The sequence below is a fragment of the Aythya ferina genome, assembly GCF_964211825.1.
Source record: "Aythya ferina genome assembly, chromosome: 36".
NCBI classification, from domain to species: Eukaryota; Metazoa; Chordata; class Aves; order Anseriformes; family Anatidae; genus Aythya; species Aythya ferina.
In genome coordinates this window covers 446,695-468,890 of record NC_140333.1, presented here as the reverse complement: position 1 = coordinate 468,890, position 22,196 = coordinate 446,695, and the positions used below count along the sequence as shown (strand labels likewise).

Sequence of the window (22,196 nt, the reverse complement as noted above, 5' to 3'; positions counted from 1 at the left end):
GCCATCTCAGGTGGGCGTGTCCCCACAGAAGGCGGCCATCTTGGGCGTGGCCGACATCACGGAGGCGGCCATCTTGGGCGTGGCCAACCCCCCACGTGGGGGCGGCCATCTTGGGCGTGGCGCCGCCGCGCCCCGTGACGGCGGCCATGTTGGTGGAGGCAGCCCCTTTAAAAACCATCCGTCCTTTAATCGTTAAGTCGTTAACGAGGTATCAAAATTAAAAGGGGGGGGGACGGGGGCGGGGAGGAGGGGGCGGGGCCAATTACAAGGGGGCGGGGCCAAGCCGAACTAGGAGGGGGGAGGGGCGGGGGGGAGGGGCACAACACCACGAACACAGGGGGGGAGGGGGGAGGAGGCGGGGGGGTGGGGGAGGGGCTCCCAGCCTTCACCGTTCTCCGTGCTGCAATTAGTGGGGAAGTTTTGGGGCGAAAAGCGGCGTTTTTAGGAGTCGTCCTCGCCGTTGGCGCTGTCCCGGTCGTCCTCGCCCTCCTCGGCCTCCTTCTCATCCCCCTTGATGGATTCCAGCTGCGAGAAAACACCCCAAAAAAAAATTAAAAATATAGAAAATTTTGGGGTAAAAAACAGCGATTTTGGGTCGTTTTGGGCGGTTTTCACCTGGTCGTCGCCCCGCTCCTCGGCGTCGTCGTCGTCCAGGAGGTCGCCCTCCTCCCCCGAGTCCTCGGCCCCCGGCTCGGGCTTGGCCCCGGCCTCGTCCTTCTTGGCCGAGCCCCCCCCCTGCTCCTCCTCCGCCTTCTCGCTCTTCTGCTCTGAAAAAGGAGGAATTTTGGGGTGAATTCCGGGCATTTTGGGGGCGGGGGGGGTATGGGGGGGTTTGGGGGGGTTATGGGGGGGTTTGGGGGGGGTTGGGGGGGGATTGAGGGAAGTTGGTTAAAAATAATGGGATTTTTCGGGGGGGATTAAGCAGGAATGGGGAAAATAATGTTTTTTTTGGGGGAAAATGAGGAGAAATGGGCAAAAGAATGGGATTTTTGGGGAAAATGGAGCAGGAATGGGCAAAATAATGGGGTTTGGGGGGAAAATTGAGGAGAAATGGGCAAAATAATGGGATTTTTGGGGAAAATTAGGCAGGAATAGGCAAAATAATAGGATTTTTTGGGGGGAAAACGAGGAGAATTTGTCAAAATAATGGGATTTTAGGGGAAAAATAAGCAAAAATGATGGAAATAATGGGATTTTGGGGGAAAACTGAGGACAAATGATTAAAATAATGGGATTTGGGGGGAAATTAAGGAGAAATGGTCAAAATAATGGGATTTTTGGGGAAAATTGAGCAGGAATGGGCAAAATAATGGGATTTATTGGGGAAAAATGAGTAGAAATGGTCAAAATAATGGGATTTTGGGGGAAAATTATGCAGGAATGGGCAAAATAATGGGATTTTGGGGGAGAAATTCAGGAAAAAATGAGGAGAAATGATCAAAAAAATGGGATTTGGGGGAAAAATTGAGGAGAAATGGCCAAAATAATGGGAATTTTGGGGAAAAAATATGCAAGAATGGGCAAAATAATGGGAATTTGGGGAAAATTTAGGAGAAATGGCCAAAAATAATGGGATTTTGGGGAAAAATTAAGCAGGAATGGGCAAAATAATGGGATTTTCAGGGAAAAATGAGGAGAAACCATCAAAAAAATGGGATTTGGGGGTAAAATCAAGCAGCATTGACCAAAATCCCAGGGTTTTGGGGCGGAATTGTGCGGGAAACGAGGCTGTGGATCCGGGCGTTGATTTTGGGGTGAAACGGGGCGGTTTTGGGGCCTTACTCTGCTCCTTTTCGATCTTCTCCAGGCTCTCGAGCAGCGAGTCCACCTTCTGCTTGATCTGCCCCAGCTCCTTCTTGATGGCCTGCAGGTCGTCGCCTTTCACTGCCAGGAGGTTAATTAGCTTAATTAGCCTCGTTAGCGACTAATTAGGGGGCTAACGAGGCCGGTGGGCTAATGAGGAGGCCTCGTTAGGCTAATTAGGGGGTGATAATCACCCTCAGGTGGTGATATAGGGAGGAAAATTAGCTTTAAGTGCTGATGAGGGTGTTAATTAGCACCGTGGAGGTGTTAATTAGCACCGTGGAGGTGGTAATTAGCACGTGGAGGTGGTAATTAGGCTCCTATGCTAATTAAGGGGGTTCTTCCCACCTTATATATTAATGAGGGGTCGGTGATTAGCATTGTGTGTTAATTAAGGGGGGTAAATTAGTGTTATGTGGTGACAATTATCACTTAATGTTAATTAGGCGGTGCTAATTACCCTCTGTATGCTAATTAGGGGCTGCTAATCATTCTTTGTGTGTTAATTAGGGGTTGTTAACCACCATTATATGCTAATAAGGCAAGATAATTGCCATTAAATTATAACAAGAGTCAGCTAATTAGGTATGAATGCTAATTATGGTCCATTAATTACCTCTGAATGCTAATTAGGGGTGCTAATTACCGTCTCATGCTAATGAGGGACTGCTAATCACCCTTTGTGTGTTAATTAGGGGCTGTTAACCACCATTATATGCTAACGAGGTTATGATAATTGCCATTAAATGATAATGAAGGGCTGATAATTAGGCTTGAATGCTAATTAGAATCATTAATTACATATGAATATTAATGAGGGTGCTAATTAACCATTATATGCTAATTAGGACCTGTTAACCACTCTCCTATCCTAATGAGGCTACGATAATTACATTTTCATGCTAATTAGGTGCTGCAAATTAGGCTTGAATGCTAATGGGGGGTTATTAATTAATTAATTAATTAATGGAGGGTGTTAATTACCATGTCACGCTAACGAGGGGCTGCTAATCACCCTTTGTGTGTTAATTAGGGGCTGTTAACCACAGGTATGTACCAATTCCAATAGGAATGATAACATGCTAATTAGGGCTAATTGGGGTTATTAATTAAGTGTGGGCGCTAATTAGGGGGTTAATTAGCATGTCGGGCTAATGAGGGGGGGTAATTAGCACGGGGTGGTGGTGATGAGGGGGGGAAATTTGGGGCAGGAATTGAGGAAATGAGCAGCGTGAAGGGTTGGGGCGCCCCTAATTACCTTAATTAGCGGCGTTAATTAATGAGGGGGGAGGAGGGGATTTTTGGGGTGAATTCCGGGGATTTTGGGTCTTTTATTTCCTGGATTTGGAGGAGGAGCCGCGCTGGGGTGGTGCTGATGGGGGTGAAATTTGGGGCAGGAATTGAGGAAATGAGCGGCGTGAGGGGTTGGGGCGCCCCTAATTACATTAATTAGCGACCCTAATTAACAGGATAGAGGGACGGGGATTTTTGGGGTGAATTCTGGGGATTTTGGGGCTTTTATTTCCCGGATTTGGAGGCGGAACCAGGCTGGGCTGGGTGCTGATGGGGTGAAATTTGGGGCTGGGAGCGCCACCAGGGGCTGGGGGCGCCCCTAATTACCTTCATTAGCGGCGTTAATTAACGAAGGGGGAAGATGGGATTTTTGGGGTGAATTCCGGGGATTTTGGGTCTTTTATTTCCTGGATTTGGAGGAGGAGCCGCGCTGGGGTGGTGCTGATGGGGGTGAAATTTGGGGCAGGAATTGAGGAAATGAGCGGCGTGAGGGGTTGGGGCGCCCCTAATTACCTTAATTAGCGACCCTAATTAACGGGATAGAGGGACGGGGATTTTTGGGGTGAATTCTGGGGATTTTGGGGCTTTTATTTCCTGGATTTGGAGGCGGAACCAGGCAGGGCTGGGTGCTGATGAGCAGAGAGTAGGGCTAGGAGCGGTGCGAAGGATCGGGGCGCCCCTAATTGGCCTCATTAGCGACCTTAATTAACGAGATAAAGGGATGGGGATTTTTGGGGTGAATTCCGGGGATTTTGGGGCTCACATTTTCCGGATTTGGAGGAGGAGCCGCGCTGGCCGCTCTTGGAGTTGAAGCCGCTCTTGCCGCGCCGCGAGGTGTTGCCGGAGACGCGCTGCCGCTTGGAGGGCACCACGGCCCGGGCGATGGGGGGCGGCGGGGGGACGCGGGCTGGGTAGCTGTACATCCTTTTTGGGGCGAAAAACCGGGATTTTGGTTAAAAAAAAAAATGGTGGTGTTGGGGGAAGGAGGGAGGGGGTGGAGGAAGGGGTTTGGGGGGGATTAGGAGGGAATGGGAAAAATTGAGGTTTTTTTTTCAGGGTGTAAGTGGGGATGGGGAAAATGAGAGGGTTTATTTTGGGGAAAAAGAAGTGGAAATAAGTAAAAGAATGGGTTTTAGGGGAAAATAGGCCAGAATGAGCAAAATAATGAGGTTTTTGGGGAAAAATTAAGCAGGAATTAATAAAATAAAGGGGTTTTAGGAGAAAATTAAGGAGAAATTGTCAAAAATGAAAAGGGATTTTTTTGGGGAAAGTTCAGCAAGAAATGGGAAAAATGATAAAAATTGGGATTTTAGGGGAAAATGAAGCAGGAATGAGCAAAATAAGGGGGTTTTAGGGGAAAAATAAGTAGGAAAGATGAAAAATAATGGGATTTTAGGGGAGAAATTACAACGTACAATCAGCGCTGTACATCCTTTTTGGGGTTAAAAACCAGGATTTTGGTTAAAAAAAAAAAATTGGTGGTGTTGGGGGAAGGAGGGAGGGGGTGGAGGAAGGGGTTTGGGGGGGAATTAGGAGGGAATGGGGAAAATTGAGGGGGTTTTTTAGGGGGAGGAAGTGGGGAGGATGAAAATTGTTTTTTTTGGGGGAAATTTAGGGAAAAATGGGAAAAATGGTAAAAAATTGGGATTTTTGGGGAAAATCGAAGTGGAAATGAGCAAAATAAGGGGGTTTTAGGGGAAAAGTAAGGAGGAGTGATGGAAATAATGGGATTTTAAGGGAAAATTAAGGAGAAATTGTCAAAAATGAAAAGGGATTTTTTTGGGGAAAGTTCAGCAAGAAATGGGAAAAATGATAAAAATTGGGATTTTAGGGGAAAAATAAGCAGGAATGAGCAAAAGAATGGGGTTTTAGGGGAAAAATAAGTAGGAAAGATGAAAAATAATGGGATTTTAGGGGAGAAATTACAACGTACAATCAGCGCTGTACATCCTTTTTGGGGTTAAAAACCAGGATTTTGGTTAAAAAAAAAAATTGGTGGTGTTGGGGGAAGGAGGGAGGGGGTGGAGGAAGGGGTTTGGGGGGGATTAGGAGGGAATGGGGAAAATTGAGGGGGTTTTTTAGGGGGAGAGGAAGTGGGGAGGATGAAAATTGTTTTTTTTTGGGGAAATTTAGGGAAAAATGGGAAAAATGGTAAAAAATTGGGATTTGGGGGGAAAATCAAAGGGGAAATAATCAAAATAAGGGGGTTTTAGGGGAAAAGTAAGGAGGAGTGATGGAAATAATGGGATTTTAAGGGAAAATTAAGGAGAAATTGTCAAAAATGAAAAGGGATTTTTTGGGGGAAAGTTCAGCAAGAAATGGGAAAAATGATAAAAATTGGGATTTTGGGGGAAGAATGAGCGGGAATGAGCAAAAGAATGGGGTTTTAGGGGAAAAATAAGTAGGGAAGATGAAAAATAATGGGATTTTAGGGGAGAAATTACAACGTACAATCAGCGCTGTACATCCTTTTTGGGGTTAAAAACCAGGATTTTGGTTAAAAAAAAAAATTGGTCGTGTTGGGGGAAGGAGGGAGGGGGTGGAGGAAGGGGTTTGGGGGGGATTAGGAGGGAATGGGGAAAATTGAGGGGGTTTTTTAGGGGGAGGAAGTGGGGAGGATGAAAATTGTTTTTTTTGGGGGAAATTTAGGGAAAAATGGGAAAAATGGTAAAAAATTGGGATTTTTGGGGAAAATCGAAGGGGAAATAATCAAAATAAGGGGGTTTTAGGGGAAAAGTAAGGAGGAGTGATGGAAATAATGGGATTTTAAGGGAAAATTAAGGAGAAATTGTCAAAAATGAAAAGGGATTTTTTGGGGGAAAGTTCAGCAAGAAATGGGAAAAATGATAAAAATTGGGATTTTGGGGGAAGAATGAGCGGGAATGAGCAAAAGAATGGGGTTTTAGGGGAAAAATAAGTAGGAAAGATGAAAAATAATGGGATTTTAGGGGAGAAATTACAACGTACAATCAGCGCTGTACATCCTTTTTGGGGTTAAAAACCGGGATTTTGGTTAAAAAAAAAAATTGGTGGTGTTGGGGGAAGGAGGGAGGGGGTGGAGGAAGGGGTTTGGGGGGGATTAGGAGGGAATGGGGAAAATTGAGGGTTTTTTTTTGGGGGAGAGGAAGTGGGGAGGATGAAAATTAATGTTTTTTTTTTGGGAAATTTAGGGAAAAATGGGAAAAATGGTAAAAAATTGGGATTTTTGGGGAAAATCGAAGGGGAAATAATCAAAATAAGGGGGTTTTAGGGGGAAAAATAAGGAGAATTTGTCAAAAAATGGGATTTTTGGGGGGAATATTAAGGAGTGATTATCAATATAATTGGATTTTTGGTGGAAATTTAGTAATAAATGGGAAAAATGATAAAAAATTGGGATTTTATGGGAAAAATGAGCAGGAATGAGCAAAATAAGGGGGTTTTAGGGGAAAAATAAGTAGGAATGATTAAAATAAAGGGGTTTTAAGGGAAAATTAAGGAGAAATTGTCAAAAATGAAAAGGGATTTTTTTGGGGAAAGTTCAGCAAGAAATGGGAAAAATGATAAAAATTGGGATTTTAGGGGAAAAATAAGCAGGAATGAGCAAAATAATGGGGTTTTAGGGGAAAAAATAAGGAGAATTTGTCAAAAAATGGGATTTTTTGGGGGAATATTCAAAATTCATTATCAGTATAAAGGGATTTTTGGGGGAAATTTAGTAATAAATGGGAAAAATGATAAAAAATTGGGATTTTTGGGGAAAATCTAAGTGGAAATGAGCAAAATAAGGGGGTTTTAGGGGAAAAAATAAGGAGAATTTGTCCAAATAATGGGATTTTGAGGGGGAAATTAGGGAAAAATTATCCAAAAAAAGGGATTTTTTGGGGGAAAATTCAGCAAGAAATGGGAAAAATGATAAAAAATTGGGATTTTTGGGGAAAATGAAGCCAGAATGACCAAAATAATGGGATTTTGGGGGAAAAATATGTGGAAATGAACACAATAATGGGATTTTTTGGGGGAAATAAAGCAATAAATGGGAAAAATGACCAAAATAATGGGATTTTTTGGGGTAAAATCAGCAATAAATGAGAAAGATGAGAGAAATAATGGGAATTTGGGGGAAAATTAAGCAGAAATGGTGAAAATAATAGGAATTTGGGGGAAAAGTAAGGAGAAATTATCAAAATAATGGGAATTTGGGGGAAAATTGAGCCAAAATGACCAAAACACCGGGGTTTTTTGGGGGAAATCAATGGGATTTGAGGACTTTGACAACACAACGGGGCTTTTGGGTCAAAAAACCCTAAAAACATTGAAATTTTGGGGTAAAAAAGTGCTTTACCTGTCATAGTAATCCCGCTGAAAGTCGTAATCGAGGTCGAAGGACGACCTGCAGAAAGCAAAAGCATTTTGGGGCGGATTCGGGGGTTTTTGGGGGCGGGGAGGACGGGGGAGGGGGGGGGGGAGGATTTTGGGGCGAAAAGAAGCGAAATCGGGGCCCGACCTGACGAGGGGGGCCGGAGAAGGTGGGGCTGCTACTGACCCGTACATCTCCGCCGCCGAGCGCTTGACGCCCGCCTTGCCGCGGTTCACCTTGGGCTCGGCCGCCAGGTTGATGTCTGCGTTTTGGGGGAAAAAAGAGCGATTTTGGGTTTTTGGGGGAAAAAGAGGGGTTTTGGTTTTTTTTCGGGTTTTTTTTGGGTGGTTTTGGAGGGTTTTGGGGGGCAAAAAGGGGGTAAAGGGGGGAAAAAGGGAGTTTGGGGAGGGGATTTGGTTTTTTTTTGGAGGGAAAAAGGGTTTTTTTTGGGGTGAAAAAGGGGGTTTTTGGGAAAAAGGGGGTTTTGGGGGAAAAAGGGGGTTTTTGGGGAAAAAGGAGGGGATTTGGGGGAGTTTTGGGGGTTTTGGGGGTGTTTGGTGGCTGCCTTGCCGCGGTTCACCTTGGGCTCGGCCGCCAGGTTGATGTCTGCGTTTTGGGGGAAAAAAGAGCGATTTTGGGTTTTTGGGGGAAAAAAGTGGTTTTTTGGGGGAAAAAGGGTTTTTTTTCGGTGGTTTTGGAGGGTTTTGGGGGGGAAAAAGGGGGTAAAGGGGGGAAAAAGGGAGTTTGCGGAGGGGATTTGGGTTTTTTTTGGAGGGAAAAAGGGTTTTTTTGGGTGAAAAAAGCGGGTTTTTGGGAAAAATGGGTTTTGGGGGAAAAAGGGGGTTTTTTGGGAAAAAGGAGGGGGTTTTGGGGGAGTTTTTGGGGTTTCGGGGGTGTTTGGTGCCCGCCCTGCCGCGGTTCACCTTGGGCTCGGCCGCCAGGTTGATGTCTGCGTTTTGGGGGAAAAAAGAGCGATTTTGGTTTTTTTGGGGAAAAAGAGGGGTTTTGGTTTTTTTTCGGTTTTTTTCTGGGTGGTTTTGGAGGGTTTTGGGGGGCAAAAAGGGAGTTAAGGGGGGAAAATGGGAGTTTGTGGAGAGGATTTGGGGTTTTTTTGGAGAGAAAAAGGGTTTTTTTGGGGGAAAAAAAGCGGGTTTTTGGGAAAAATGGGTTTTTGGGGAAAAAGGGGGTTTTGGGGGAAAAAGGAGGGGGTTTTGGGGGAGTTTTGGGGGTTTTGGGGGTGTTTGGTGCCCGCCCTGCCGCGGTTCACCTTGGGCTCGGCCGCCAGGTTGATGTCTGCGTTTTGGGGCAAAAAAGAGCGATTTTGGGTTTTTGGGGGAAAAAGGGGGAAAAAGGGTTTTTTTCGTTTTTTTTTGAGCGGTTTTGGAGGGTTTTGGGGGAAAAAAGGGGGTTAAGGGGGAAAAAAGGGAGTTTGCGGAGGGGATTTGGGGTTTTTTTGGAGAGAAAAAGGGTTTTTTTTGGGGAAAAAAAGCGGGTTTTTGGGAAAAAGGGAGTTTTTGGGTGAAAATGGTTTTTTTTGGGGAAAAATGGGGGGTTTGGGGGGAGTTTTTGGGGTTTCGGGGGTGTTTGGTGCCCGCCTTGCCGCGGTTCACCTTGGGCTCGGCCGCCAGGTTGATGTCTGCGTTTTGGGGGAAAAAAGAGCGATTTTGGATTTTCGGGGGAAAAAGGCGTTTTTTGGGGGTCTTTTGTGTTTTTTTGGGTGGTTTTGGAGGGTTTTGGGGGGGAAAAAGGGGTTTAAGGGGGGAAAAAGGGAGTTTGCGGAGGGGATTTGGGTTTTTTTTTGGAAAGAAAAAGGGTTTTTTTTGGGGAAAAAAAGCGTGTTTTTGGGAAAAAAGGAGTTTTTGGGTGAAAATGGGGGTTTTAGGGGAAAAAGGGGGGGTTTTGGGGGAGTTTTTGGGGTTTCGGGGGTGTTTGGTGCCCGCCTTGCCGCGGTTCACCTTGGGCTCGGCTGCCAGGTTGATGTCTGCGTTTTGGGGGAAAAAAGAGCGATTTTGGGTTTTTGGGGGAAAAAGAGGGGTTTTGGGGTTTTTTCGTTTTTTTTTTGGGTGGTTTTGGAGGGTTTTGGGGGGGAAAAAGGGGGTAAAGGGGGGAAAAAGGGAGTTTGCGGAGGGGATTTGGGGTTTTTTTTGAGGGAAAAAGGGGTTTTTTTGGGGTGAAAAAGGGGGTTTTTGGGAAAAAGGGGGTTTTGGGGGAAAAAAGGGGTTTTGGGGTTTTTTGGGGGGAAAAGGGTTTTTTGGGGGGGGATTTGGGGGCAATTTTGGGGGGTTTTGGGGCCTTTCTGGGGTTTTGGGGGCACCCCGAGGTGCTCCCAGTATGGCCCAGTTCCCTCCCAGTCCCCCCCAGTATACCCTAATCCCCTCCCAGTCCATCCCAGTGCCTTCCCAGTATATCCCAGTCCCCTCCCAGTCACCCTCCCAGTCCCTCCCAGTGCCTCCCAGCCCCCTCCCATTCTATCCCAGTCCCTCCCAGTATACCCCAGTCCCTCCCAGTCCCCTCCCAGTCTATCCCAGTGCCTCCCAGTCCCTCCCAGTCCATCCCAGTCCCTCCCAGTATACCCTAATCCCCTCCCAGTCCATCCCAGTGCCTTCCCAGTATACCCCAGTCCCCTCCCAGTCCATCCCAGTGCCTCCCAGTCCCCTCCCAGTATATCTCAGTCCCTCCCAGTATACCCTAATCCCCTCCCAGTCCCCCCAAATCCCCTCCCAGTCCCTCCCAGTCCCCTCCCAGTATCTCCCAGTCCATCCCAGTCTATCCCAGTCCCCTCCCAGTGCCTCCCACTCCCTCCCAGTTCTGTCCCAGTCTCCTCCCAGTCCATCCCAGTATACCCCAGTCCCCTCCCAGTCCCCTCCCAGTCTATCCCAGTGCCTCCCAGTCTCATCCCAATATACCCCAGCCCCTCCCAGTCCATCCCAATCCCCTCCCAGCCCCTCCCAGTCCCCTCCCAGTATACCCTAATCCCCTCCCAGTGCCCCCTAATCCCCTCCCAGTCTATTCCAGTGCCTCCCAGTCTCATCCCAGTATACCCCAGTCCCCTCCCAGTCCCCTCCCAGTATACCCCAGTCCCCTCCCAGTCCCTCCCAGTCCATCCCAGTATACCCCAGTCCCTCCCAGTCCCCTCCCAGTATACCCCAGTCCCTCCCAGTCCCCTCCCAGTATACCCCAGTCCCCTCCCACTCCCTCCCAGTCTATCCCAGTCCCTCCCAGTCCCCTCCCAGTATACCCCAGTCCCCTTCCAGTATACCCCAGTCCCTCCCAGTATACCCTAATCCTCTCCCAGTCTATCCCAGTGCCTCCCACTCCCTCCCAGTATACCCCAGTCCCCTCCCAGTATACCCCAGTCCCTCCCAGTCCCCTCCCAGTCCCTCCCAGTCCCTCCCAGTCCCCCCCCAGCACTCACCCAGCACCTGCCCGGCGATCATCCTGCCGTCCTCCCCGGCCACGGCGGCGCGGGCGTTGCGCTCGGCCACGAACTGGACGAAGGCGAAGCCCTTGTGGACGGAGCAGCCGACGATCTTGCCGTACTTGGCGAAGATGGCCTCCACGTCGCTCTTCTTCACCACCAGCGTGTTCAGGTTGCCGATGAACACCCGCGAGTTGAGGGAGCGCGGGTCCGTCTTGTTCGTCACGTTGCTGGCCATGGCCTGCGTTTGGAGGGGGGGGGTTGATGAGGTCAGCGATGAGGTCATCAATGAGGTCAGCGGGTCGTTAGGGAGGACATCAGGTCGGTAGGGAGGGAATTAGGGGGGTTATTGGGGCCTTAGGGGGGGAAGTGGGGTGTTACGGGGCTAATTGGGGCGTTAGGGGGAGAATTGGGGCATTAGGGGGGGAATTGGGGGGGTAATTGGGGCATTAGGGGGGTAATTAGGGTGTTAGGGGGGGTATTTGGGGCATTAGGGGGGTAATTGGGGGGTTGGGGGGGAATTGGGGCGTTAGGGGGGGAATTGGGGCCTTAGGCAGGTTATTAAAGGGGTAATTAGGTCATTAGGGGGGTAATTGGGGCCTTAGGGGGGAAATGGGGGCCTTAGGGGGGGAATTAGGGGGGCATTAGGGGGGTAATTGGGGCCTTAGGGGGGGAATTGGGGGGTTAGGGGGGGAATTAGGGGGGTAATTGGGGGGCTAGGGGGGTAATTGGGGCCTTAGGGGGGAATTAGGGGGGGAATTGGGGCATTAGGGGGGTAATTAGGTCGTTAGGGGGGGTATTTGGGGCATTAGGGGGCTAATTGGGGGTTAGGGGGGCATTAGAGGAGTAATTGGGGGGTTTGGGGGGAATTAGGGGGGTAATTGGGGCGTTAGGGGGGGAATTGGGGTGTTAAGGGGGGTAATTGGGGCCTTAGGGGAGGCATCAGGTCATTAGGGGGGCTGTTAGGGGGGTAATTGGGGCATTAGGGGGGGAATTGGGGCATTAGGGGGGGAATTGGGGCATTAGGGGGCAATTAGGGGGGGAATTAGGGGGTTATGGGGGGAATTAGGGGGGTAATTGGGGCGTTAGGGGGGAATTAGGGGGGTAATTGGGGCCTTAGGGGGGTAATTGGGGGGATAGGGGGGGAATTAGGGGGGTAATTGGGGAGTTAGGGGGGAATTAGGGGGGTAATTGGGGGGTTACGGGGGGAATTAGGGGGGTAATTGGGGCCTTAGGGGGGGAATTGGGGCATTAGGGGGGGAATTGGGGCATTAGGGGGGTAATTGGGGTGTTAGGGGGGGAATTAGGGGGGTAATTGGGGGGCTAGGGGGGTAATTGGGGCCTTAGGGGGGAATTAGGGGGGGAATTGGGGCATTAGGGGGGTAATTAGGTCGTTAGGGGGGGTATTTGGGGCATTAGGGGGGTAATTGGGGGGCTAGGGGGGTAATTGGGGCATTAGGGAGGGAATTAGGGGGGTAATTGGGGCATTAGGGGGGTAATTAGGGCGTGAGGGGGGGTATTTGGGGCATTAGGGGGGTAATTGGGGGGTTAGGGGGGGCATTAGAGGAGTAATTGGGGGGTTTGGGGGGAATTAGGGGGGTAATTGGGGCGTTAGGGGGGGAATTGGGGCATTAAGGGGGTAATTGGGGCCTTAGGGGTGAAATCAGGGGGGTAATAGGGGCATTAGGGGGGAATTAGGGGGGTATTTGGGGCGTTAGGGGGGGAATTAGGGGGGGAATTGGGGAATTAGGGGGTTAACTGGGGCATTAGGGAGGTTATTGGGTAATTAGGGGGGTAATTGGGGCATTAGGGGGGTAATTGGGGCGTTAGGGGGGTAATTGGGGCATTAGGGGGGCATTAGGGGGGTAATTGGGGTGTTAGGGGGGGAATTGGGGGGGTTATTGGGGCATTAGGGGGGGTATTTGGGGTGTTAGGGGGGGCATCAGGTCGTTAGGGGGGGAATTAGGGGGGTAATTGGGGCCTTAGGGGGGTAATTAGGGGAGTAATTGGGTCATTAGTGGGGTAATTAGGTTATTAGGGGGGTAATTGGGGCATTAGGAGGTGAATTGGGGGGTTAGGGGGGGAATTAGGGGGATAATTGGGTCATTAGGGGGGTAATTAGGTTGTGGGGGGGGGTAATTGGGTCGTTAGGGGGGTAATTGGGGTGTTAAGGAGGTAATTGGGGGGGTAATTGGGTCATTAGGGGGGGCATTAGGGGGTAATTAGGGCATTAGGGGGGTAATTAGGGAGGTTATTGGGGCATTAGGGGGGTAATTAGGGCACTGGGGGGGGCCTCAGGTCGTTAGGGGGGTCATTAGGGGGGTAATTGGGTAATGAGGGGGGGCATTAGGGGGTAATTAGGGCGTTAGGGGGGTAATTAGGGAGGGGAGGGGGCGAGGAGGAGGCGGGGCCAACAGGAAAAGGGGCGTGGTCAAAATGAAAGGGGGCGTGGCTAAAGGGAAAGGGGGTGGGGCCTAAGGGGCATGGGCTGGGGGCGGGGCTCATTACCGGCGCTCATTAGCACCACTAATTAGGGCTGGGGGGGCTACTTAGGGCTGGGAGCCACTAATTAGGGCTGGGGGGGCTCTAATTAGGGTTGGGGGCCACTAATTAGGGCTGGGGGGCCTCTAATTAGGGCTGGGGGGGCTTTAATTAGGGTTGGGGGCCACTAATTAGGGTCTAATTAGGTCCCCTGGGTCGTTAAGGAGGCTAATTACTCGCACTAATTAAGTCCCAGAGCTCCAACGCTGTTAGTTAATTAGCCTGAGGGGTTGTTAATTAGGGTTGGGGGGTAATGAGGGGTCACTAATTAGCGTTGTATGCTAATGAGGGGCTGCTAATTACCCTCATATGCTAATGAGATAACAATAACCAACGTTATATGCTAATGAGGGGTGTTAATTACCACTGTGTGCTAATGAGAGGTGCCCAATCAGCCTTTTATGCTAATTAGGGGGCAATAATTAACTTCATGAGGGGGGAATAATTAGCATTATATGCTAATGAGGGCATTAATTACCACCACGTGTTAATGATAGGCTGTTAATTACCTTTGTATGTTAATTAGGTGCACTCTTCCCACCTATATGTAGTAATGAGAGGTCATTAATTAGCTTTACATGCTAATTAGGGAGTCGTAATTAGCATTATGTACTAATGAGGCACATTTATATCCACTGAATACTAATGAGGGGCTGCTAATTACCCTCATATGCTAATTAGGGTGGTAATACTTGGCATTATATCCTAATGAGGGTCTTAATTACCACTGTGGGCTGCTAATTATCATTAATTAGGGGTCATTAATCACCATCATATGCTAATAAGGCGATGATAATTACCATTAAATGCTAATTGGTGGTGCTAATTACTGCTTTATGCTAATGAGGAACCATTAATTAGCTGTGAACACTAATGAGGGGCTGCTAATTACCCTCATATGCTAATTAGGGGGGTAATAATTGGCATTATATCCTAATTGGGGTCTTAATTACCATTAGGGGCTGCTAATTACCCTTTGTGTGTTAATTAGGGGTCATTAATCACCATTGTTCACTAATCAGGTGATGACAATTAGCATTAAATGCTAACGAGGTGTGTTAATTACTGCTAATTACTGTCATATGCTAATGAGGGGTTGCTAATTACTGTCATATGCTAATGAGGGGGCGATATTTGGAGAGGGGGAGGTCTTTAATGAACACAAATGGAGGGTGGGGCACTAATTAAGCCTGGCCGCTAATTAGCGGCACTAATTCCCCATGAATGACACCGATTAATTAGGAGGGGACGAGGTTGGGGGGGGGGGGGGAGGGGGTAATTAGGGAGGGGGGAGGGGCCCCCGGAGCGCTGCGAGGGGCGGGAGCGGCGCCCCCCCGCCCCCCCCCTTAATGAGCGGCGCTAATTAGCGGCGCTAATTAACGGGGGGGGGGGGGGAGGGGGAGGGGCCCCCCCTCTTACCGTGGCCGGGGGTCCGGGGGTGTCCGCGGGTCCGTGGGGAGGGGGGGCGGGGGTGGGGCCCCCCCCATCGGCGCAAAGGGGGCGGGGCTTAAAGGGAAGGGGCGGGGCTTCAAGGGAAAGGGGCGGGGCTTGGTGGAAGGGGCGGGGCTCGAGGGAAAGGGGCGGGGCTTCAAAAATTCGGGGGGCGCTCGACCACGACCGTGGGGGGAGGGGGGGGTTATAAAGGGGGGGGTGGGGGGGGAGAGAGAGGGGGGGGGTAAAAAAAAAAAAGGGGGAAAAAGGGAAATCGGGAAAGAAAAAGTAAAAAAAAAATGAAAAATTAAAAAAAAAATGAAAAATTAAAAAAAAAAAGAAAAATTGAAAATAAAAAATCGAAAATTTCAAAATAAAAAATGAAAAATTCAAAATAAAAAATCGAAAATTTCAAAATAAAAAATGAAAATTTCAAAATAAAAAATAAAAATAAAAAATAAAAAAGAAAAAAAAATTAAAAATAAAAAATTAAAAACAAAAAATCAAAAATTAAAAAGAAAAAAGGAAAAATTTCAAAATAAAAAATCAAAAATTAAAAAGAAAAAAGGAAAATTTTAGAAGGGAAAAGAGAAATTTGAAAATAAAACGGAAAGTTTTAAAATAAAAAAGAAAAATTTAAAATAATAAAATCAAAATTTCAAAAGAAAATTTAAAATTTTAAACTAAGAAATCAAATTTTTAAAATAAAAAGTAAAATTTTAAAATAAAAAATGAAATTATAAACTAAAAATGAAATTATAAACTAAAAAATGAAATTATAAAATAAAGAAAAACAAAACTTTAAAATAAAAATCAAAATTATAAAATAAAATAACCAAAATTTTAAAATAAAGAACCAGAATTTCAAACTAAAAATGGAAATTTTGAAACAAAATTTAACATTTTTAACACATAAAATCAAACTTTCTAAACTAAACTTAAAAGGTTAACACATAAAACCAAACTTTTGAAACGAAAATGTCGAAACGAAAACCTAAATTTTGAAAGAAAACGGAAAATTTCAACACAATAAATGAAAATTTCAAAACAAAAAAATTATATTATCGAAATAAAGCGAGAATTTCGAAATAAAAAAGGAAAATTTCAAAATAAAAAAGGAAAATTTCAAAATAAAAGAAAATAAAAAAATAAAAAATGAAAATTTCGAAATAAAAAATCAAAATTTCAAAATAATCAGAATTTCAAAATAAAAAATGAAAAATTCAAAATAAAAAATGAAAATTTCAAAATAAAAAAATGAAATTTTGAAAAAAATAAAAAAATAAAACAACCCAAAATTTGAAAAATTAAGAAAAAAAACAAAAATTAAAAAAAATCAAAAATTAAAAAAAATATAAAAAAAATAAAAAAAAATAAAAATAAAAAAAGGAAACTTCTAAATCTGAAAATTATAAAAAAAGCCACGAACCACGAGAGGATTTGGTGCAAAAGAAGTGAAAAGGAGGAAAAATCACCGACTTCCGGAGGCGCAAAACAGCCGAGGAGCAACCGGGTCCCGCTCTGCGCTGGGGAGGAAAAACGGGGCAGGTTTTGGGGAGGTTTCGGCCTTTTTTGGTTCATTTCACCTAGCCTGCATTTCCTCACCCTCGCCTGGCCTCCCTGGGGGGGGTTCGGACTCGATTTTGGGCTTTTTTCACCCTTTTTTGCCCTTTTCTACCTTTCTCACCTCTTTTTTGCCCTTTCCGGCCTCCTTTTTGCCCTTTTCTACCTTTTTTTTTCCCCTTTTCTACCTTTTTTGGCCTCATTTTTAAGCCTTTTTTACCCTTTCCGGCCTCTTTTACCTTTCTGACCTCTTTTTTGCCCCTTTCTACCCTTTTTTGGCCTCTTTTATCCTTTCCGGCCTCTTTTCCCTTTTTGACCTCTTTTTTAGTCTTTTCAGCCTCTTTTTTACCCTTTTCTGCCTTTTTTTTGCTTATTTTTTACCTTTCCGGCCTCTTTTACCTTTCTGACCTCTTTTTTGCCCTTTTCTACCTTTTTTTGCCTATTTTTTTAGCCTCTTTTACCCTTTCCGGCCTCTTTTACCTTTCCGACCTCTTTTTTGGTCTTTTCAGCCTCTTTTTTGCCCTTTTCCACCTTTTTTTGGCCTCTTATCCTTTCCGGCCTCTTTCTCGACCTCTTTTACCTTTTTGGCCTCATTTTTGCCCTTTTTGGCCTCTTTTCCTCTGCTCTCTCTTATTCAGCCTCTTTTTGGCCTTTTTAGCCTCTTTTTGGCCATTTTGGCCTCTTTCAGCCCTTTTTCAGCCTCTTTTTTTGGGGGCCTCTCTGATTTGCCCTTTTTGACCTCTTTTTGGCCTCCCTCGGCCTCATTTTTGGCCTTTTCAGCCTCGTTTTTCGCCTCTTTTCAGCCTCCGTATTTTACCCTTTTTGGCCTCTTTTTGGCCTCCAATTTTTAGCGTTTTTGACCTATTTTGGCCTCCTTTTTGGTTTTGGCCTCCAATTTTGGGCCTTTTTGGCCGCTATTTTCCTTTTTTTTGACCTTTTTGGCCTCTTTTTTGTTTTCAGCCTCAAGTTTTTGCCCTTTTTGGCCTCTACCTGCCGTTTTTTGGCCTCTTTTCTGGTTTTGGCCTCTACTTTTTGCCCTTTTTGGCCTCTCTTTGCACTTTTCTTGACCTTTTTGGCCTCTATTTGCCCTTTTCTTGCCCTTTTTGGCCTCTATTTACCTTTTCTTGGCCTTTTTAGCCTTTATTCGCCCTTTTCTTGCCCTTTTTGGCCTCCCTTTGCCCTTTTCTTGCCCTTTTTGACCTCTCTTTGCTCTTTTCAGCCTCTACTTGCCCTTTTCTTGCCATTTTTAGCCTTTATTTGCTATTTTCTTTGCCTTTTTGGCCTTTACTTACCCTTTTCTTGCCCTTTTTGGCCTCTATTTACCTTTCCTTGGCCTTTTCGGCCTCTCTTTGCCCTTTCCTTGGCCTTTTTGGCCTCTATTTGCCCTTTTCTTGCCCTTTTTAGCCTTTATTTGCCCCTTTCTTTGCTTTTTTGGCCTCTATTTACCTTTTTTTGACCTTTTTAGCCTCTATTTGCCCTTTTCTTGCCCTTTTTAGCCTTTATTTGCCCCTTTCTTTGCTTTTTTGGCCTCTATTTACCTTTTTTTGACCTTTTTAGCCTCTATTTGCCCTTTTCTTGGCCTTTTTAGCCTTTATTTGCTATTTTATTTGCCTTTTCAGCCTCTATTTGCCCTTTTCAGCCTCTATTTGCCCTTTTCAGCCTCTATTTGCCCTGTTTTTGGCCTCTCTTTGCCCTTTCCTTGCCCTTTTTGCCCTTTTCTTACCCTTTTTGGCCTTTTTTTTGCCCTTTTCTAGCCCTTTTTGCCCTTTTCTTGCCCTTTTCAGCCTCTACTTGCCCTTTTCTTGCCCTTTTTAGCCTTTATTTGCCCTTTTTTTGCCCTTTTTGGCCTCTATTTCCCCATTTTTGGCCTCTCTTTGCCCTTTTCTTGCCCTTTTTGGCCTCTCTTTGCCCTTTTCTCGCCCTTTTTGCCCTTTTCTTGCCCTTTTCGGCCTCTCTTTGCCCTTTTCTTGCCCTTTTTGTCCTCTCTTTACCTTTTTTTGACCCTTTTGCCCTCTCTTTGCCCTTTCCTCGCCCTTTTCACCTCTTCCTCGCCTTTTTTTTCCTCCACCCTTTCAGAAAAACCGACGGGGGGGGGCGATTAAAAAATAAAAAATAAAAAATATATATATAAAAAAAAAAAAAACCACTAAAAAAACACAAAAACGGGTTAAAAATCCCCCCGCGCCCCAACCCCCGGCCCCGCTCTCTCCCCCCCCCGCGGCCGCCCCCACCGGCGGTGGTTTCGATCGATGTTTTGGGGCGAAAAGAGGGGGAAAAGGGGCCCAGCGGAGGGGGTGGGGAAGGGGAAGCGTTTTTTGGGGTGTTTTTGGGGTTTTTTTAAAGGGGGAGGGTGTAAAGGGGGGGGGGACACGGTCACTTACTGTGGCTGGCGGCTCAAAAAAATTATTTTGGCGCTGCAAGGGAGAAAAAAAAACGGCAAAACAGCCCGGGTTAGGAGGCTCCCCGCAAAAAAAAAGCCCTTTTTTCCCCTCAAAACGGTGGGAGGGGGGAGGGGGAGGGGAGAGGGGGTGGGGGAGGGTTTTTTTGGGGGGGTTTGGGGGTTTTTTTTTGAGGGGGGGGCCAGGAGAAGCTGGGCTCCGGGGGGTGTCGGCCTCGCTGCCCCTGCGGAAGGAGAAGGGAGAGGAGTGAGTCAGGGCCCCCCCCCCCGGGGGTGTCGCTCGCACGCGCGGCCGGGGGGGGTTTTGGGGGGATTTTGGGGGGTTTTGGGGGTTTTGGGGACCCCACCACACCGCCAACGCGCGAAGAGAAAGACGGAGCCTGAGCAAAGGGGGTGGGGGGGGGGGATGGGGGGAAATGGGGGGGATTGGGGGGGGTTATGGGGGAAATGGGGGGGTTAGAGGGGGAATTGGGGGGGGTTATGGGGGAATTGGGGGGTTATGGGGGAAATTGGGGGGTTAGAGGGGAAATGGGGGGGTTAAAGGGGGAATTGGGGGGGTTAAAGGGGAAATGGGGGGGTTAGGGGGGGAACTGGGGGGGTTATGGGGGAAATTGGGGGGGTTAAAGGGAGAATTGGGGGAGTTAAAGGGGAAATGGGGGGGTTAAAGGGGGAATTGGGGGGGTTAAAGGGGAAATGGGGGGGTTAGGGGGGAACTGGGGGGGTTATGGGGGAAATTGGGGGGGTTAAAGGGAGAATTGGGGGAGTTAAAGGGGAAATGGGGGGGTTAAAGGGGGGTTAAAGGGGAAATTGGGGGGGTTATGGGGGAAATTGGGGGCTTAGAGGGGGAATTGGGGGGGTTAGAGGGGAAATGGGGGGGTTAAAGGGGGGTTAAAGGGGAAATTGGGGGGGTTGGGGGGGGTTAGAGGGGGAATTGGGGGGTTTGGGGGGGTTATGGGGGGGGTTAGAGGAGGAATTGGGGGGGGCTATGGGGAAATTGGGGGGGTTTGGGGGGGTTAGAGGGGGAATTGGGGGGGCTATGGGGGGAATTGGGGGGGTTAAAGGGGAAATGGGGGAGTTTGGGGGAGTTATGGGGGGGTTAGAGAGGAAATGGGGGGGTTAAAGGGGGCTTAGGAGGAAAAATGGGGGGGTTATGGGGGAAATTGGGGGGTTAAAGGGGGGTTAGGGGGGAAAATGGGGGATTAAAGGGGAAATTGGGGGGGTTATGGGGGGTTAGAGGGGAATTGGGGGGATTTGGGGGGTTATGGGGGGGTCAGAGGGGAAATGGGGGGGTTAAAGGAGAAATTGGGGGGGTTGGGGGGAGTTAGAGGGGGATTGGGGGGGTTATGGGGGAAATTGGGGGGGTTAAAGGGAGAATTGGGGGGGTTAAAGGGGAAATGGGGGGGTTAGAGGAGGAATTGGGGGGGTTTGGGGGGGGTTAGAGGGGAAAATTGGGGGGGGTTGGGGGGGTTAAAACAGGAAATGGGGGGGTTATGGGGGGAATTGGGGGGGTTAGAGGGGGAATTGGGGGGATTAAAGGGGGGTTAGGGGGGAAAATGGGGGGGGTGGGGGGTTAAAGGGGGAAATTGGGGGGTTTGGGGGGTTAGAGAGGAAATGGGGGGGGTTAAAGGAGAAATTGGGGGAGTTTGGGGGGGTTAGAGGGGAAATGGGGGGTTTGGGGGGGTTATGGGAGGGTTAAAGGGGAAATTGGGAGGGTTTGGGGGGAAATTGGGGGGGTTAGAAGGGAAATGGGGGGTTTGGGGGATTAGAGGGGGAATTGGGGCATTAGAGAGGAAATTGGGGGTGTTTGGGGGAGTTATGGGGGGTTAAAATGGGGAATTGGGGGTGTTTGGGGGGGGTTAGAGGGGGAATTGGGGGGTTGGGGGAGTTAGAGGGGAATTGGGAGGAATTAGGGGGGTTAGGGGGAAACTGGGGGGGTTAGGGGGGGTTAGAGGGGAAATTGGGGGGTTTGGGGTAAATTCGAGGGTTATGGGGAGTTAAGAGGGGAAATGGGAGGATTAGAGGCGAAATTGGGGGTTAGAGAGAGGTTAGGGGGAAAATGGGGAGTTATGGGGGTTAGGGGGAAAATGGAGGGGTTATGGGGGTTAGAGGAGAAATTGGGGGGGTTAGAGGGGTTACTGAGGGGTTAGAGTGGAAAATGGGGGTTTATGGGGGGGTAAAAAGAGGAAAATGGGGGGTTTGGGGGGTTATGGGGAGGTTATATGGGAAATTGGGGGGTTAAAGGAGAAATTGGGGGGGTTAGAGGGGAAATTGGGGGGTTATGGGGGGTTAGAGGAGAAATTGGGGGGGTTAGAGGGAAAATGGGGAGTTATTGGGGATAAAGGGCAGTTAAAGGGGGAAACGGGGGGGTTATGGGGGGAAATAGGGGGGTTGGGGGGGTTATAGGGTGAAATGGGGGGGTTAGAGGGGGGTTGGGGGGGAATTAGGGGGATTTTAGGGTGAAATGGGGGGGTTAGAGGGTGAAACGGGGGGTAGGGCGGCTTAAAGGGGGAATCGGGGGGGTCAGAGAGGGCTGAGAAGGAAAATGGGGGGGTTAGGGGGGGAAATGGGGGGCCTGGGGGGGTTTGGGGGATTTAGGGGAAAAATGGGGGGGTTGAGGGGGAAATGGGGGGGGTCTGGGGAGAAATGAGGGGGTTTAGGGGGGAAATGGGGGTCTGGGGGGGTAAATGAGGGGTGAGGGGGGGTAAATGGGGGGTTTGAGGGGTAAATGGGGGGGCCAGGGGTAAATGGGGGGGTCTGGGGGGGGTAAATGGGGGGTCGCGGGTGTCTGGGGGGGTTTTGGGGGGGTTTTATCGAGGGGGGGTCCCTCGGCGCTCGGAGCCTTCCCCTGCAAAAGAAACGGGGCCGGGAAAGGGGGGGGGGGAGGGGGAGGGAAAAAGAGGGGGGGGGGGGGCTCCAAAAATGCAAAGGGGGGGGGTTAAAAAACGAGGGGGGAGGAGCCGGGCCCCGCCCCCAGCCAGGCCCCGCCCCCTTTCTCCTCACAGAGCCCCCCCCACCCCCCCCCCCGCAAGGCCTCAGCGGGGTCTGAGCGGCCTTATCGCGGCCCTGTCGCGCTCCTATCGCGATATAACCCAACATTAACCCCCCCCCCTCTCCTTTTAACCCCCCCCCAGGCCTCTATCCCCGCTCCCCCCCCTCAGCCTCAGCCCCGGCCCCTCAGCGCCGCTCCCCTCCCCCCCCCCCGCACCCTCCCCCCTCCCCTTCGAGGCCCCGTAAAGGGCGAAAAAAAACCCAAAACTCCTCAGATTTGCCCCAAAAGCGTTTCGGGAGCTTCCCTAAAACCCCTCCCCGGCCCCCCTCAGCGGCGGCCTCACCCCTGGGCCCCGCCGCTCCGCCGCCGCCGCCGCCGCCGCCTGCTCACAAAATGGCGCCCGCGCCGCCCTCTGCGCCGC

General features: G+C 48.8%; 1 protein-coding gene across 10 annotated transcripts; it reads right to left on the bottom strand.

Annotated features, from left to right (window-relative positions):
- Positions 1-166: 166 nt before the first annotated feature.
- Positions 167-22,196, bottom strand: HNRNPC (heterogeneous nuclear ribonucleoprotein C). 10 transcript variants are annotated; one of them, XM_084502118.1, is made up of 10 exons: positions 22,119-22,196; positions 18,770-18,802; positions 16,255-16,351; positions 13,904-13,935; positions 10,851-11,094; positions 7,583-7,697; positions 7,421-7,468; positions 3,860-4,020; positions 1,783-1,884; positions 167-767 (listed from the first exon to the last, which is right to left on the bottom strand). In XM_084502118.1, the coding sequence occupies exons 5-10, from the start codon at positions 11,089-11,091 to the stop codon at positions 442-444; spliced, it is 993 nt and encodes a 330-aa protein (XP_084358244.1). In that variant the 5' UTR covers positions 11,092-11,094; positions 13,904-13,935; positions 16,255-16,351; positions 18,770-18,802; positions 22,119-22,196; the 3' UTR covers positions 167-441. The 10 variants fall into 10 exon arrangements, with proteins under 10 accessions (XP_084358244.1, XP_084358249.1, XP_084358250.1 ...); XM_084502123.1 differs by lacking the exon at positions 13,904-13,935 and having other exon boundaries at positions 167-525; positions 616-767; XM_084502124.1 differs by lacking the exon at positions 13,904-13,935 and having other exon boundaries at positions 167-525; positions 616-767; positions 7,622-7,697.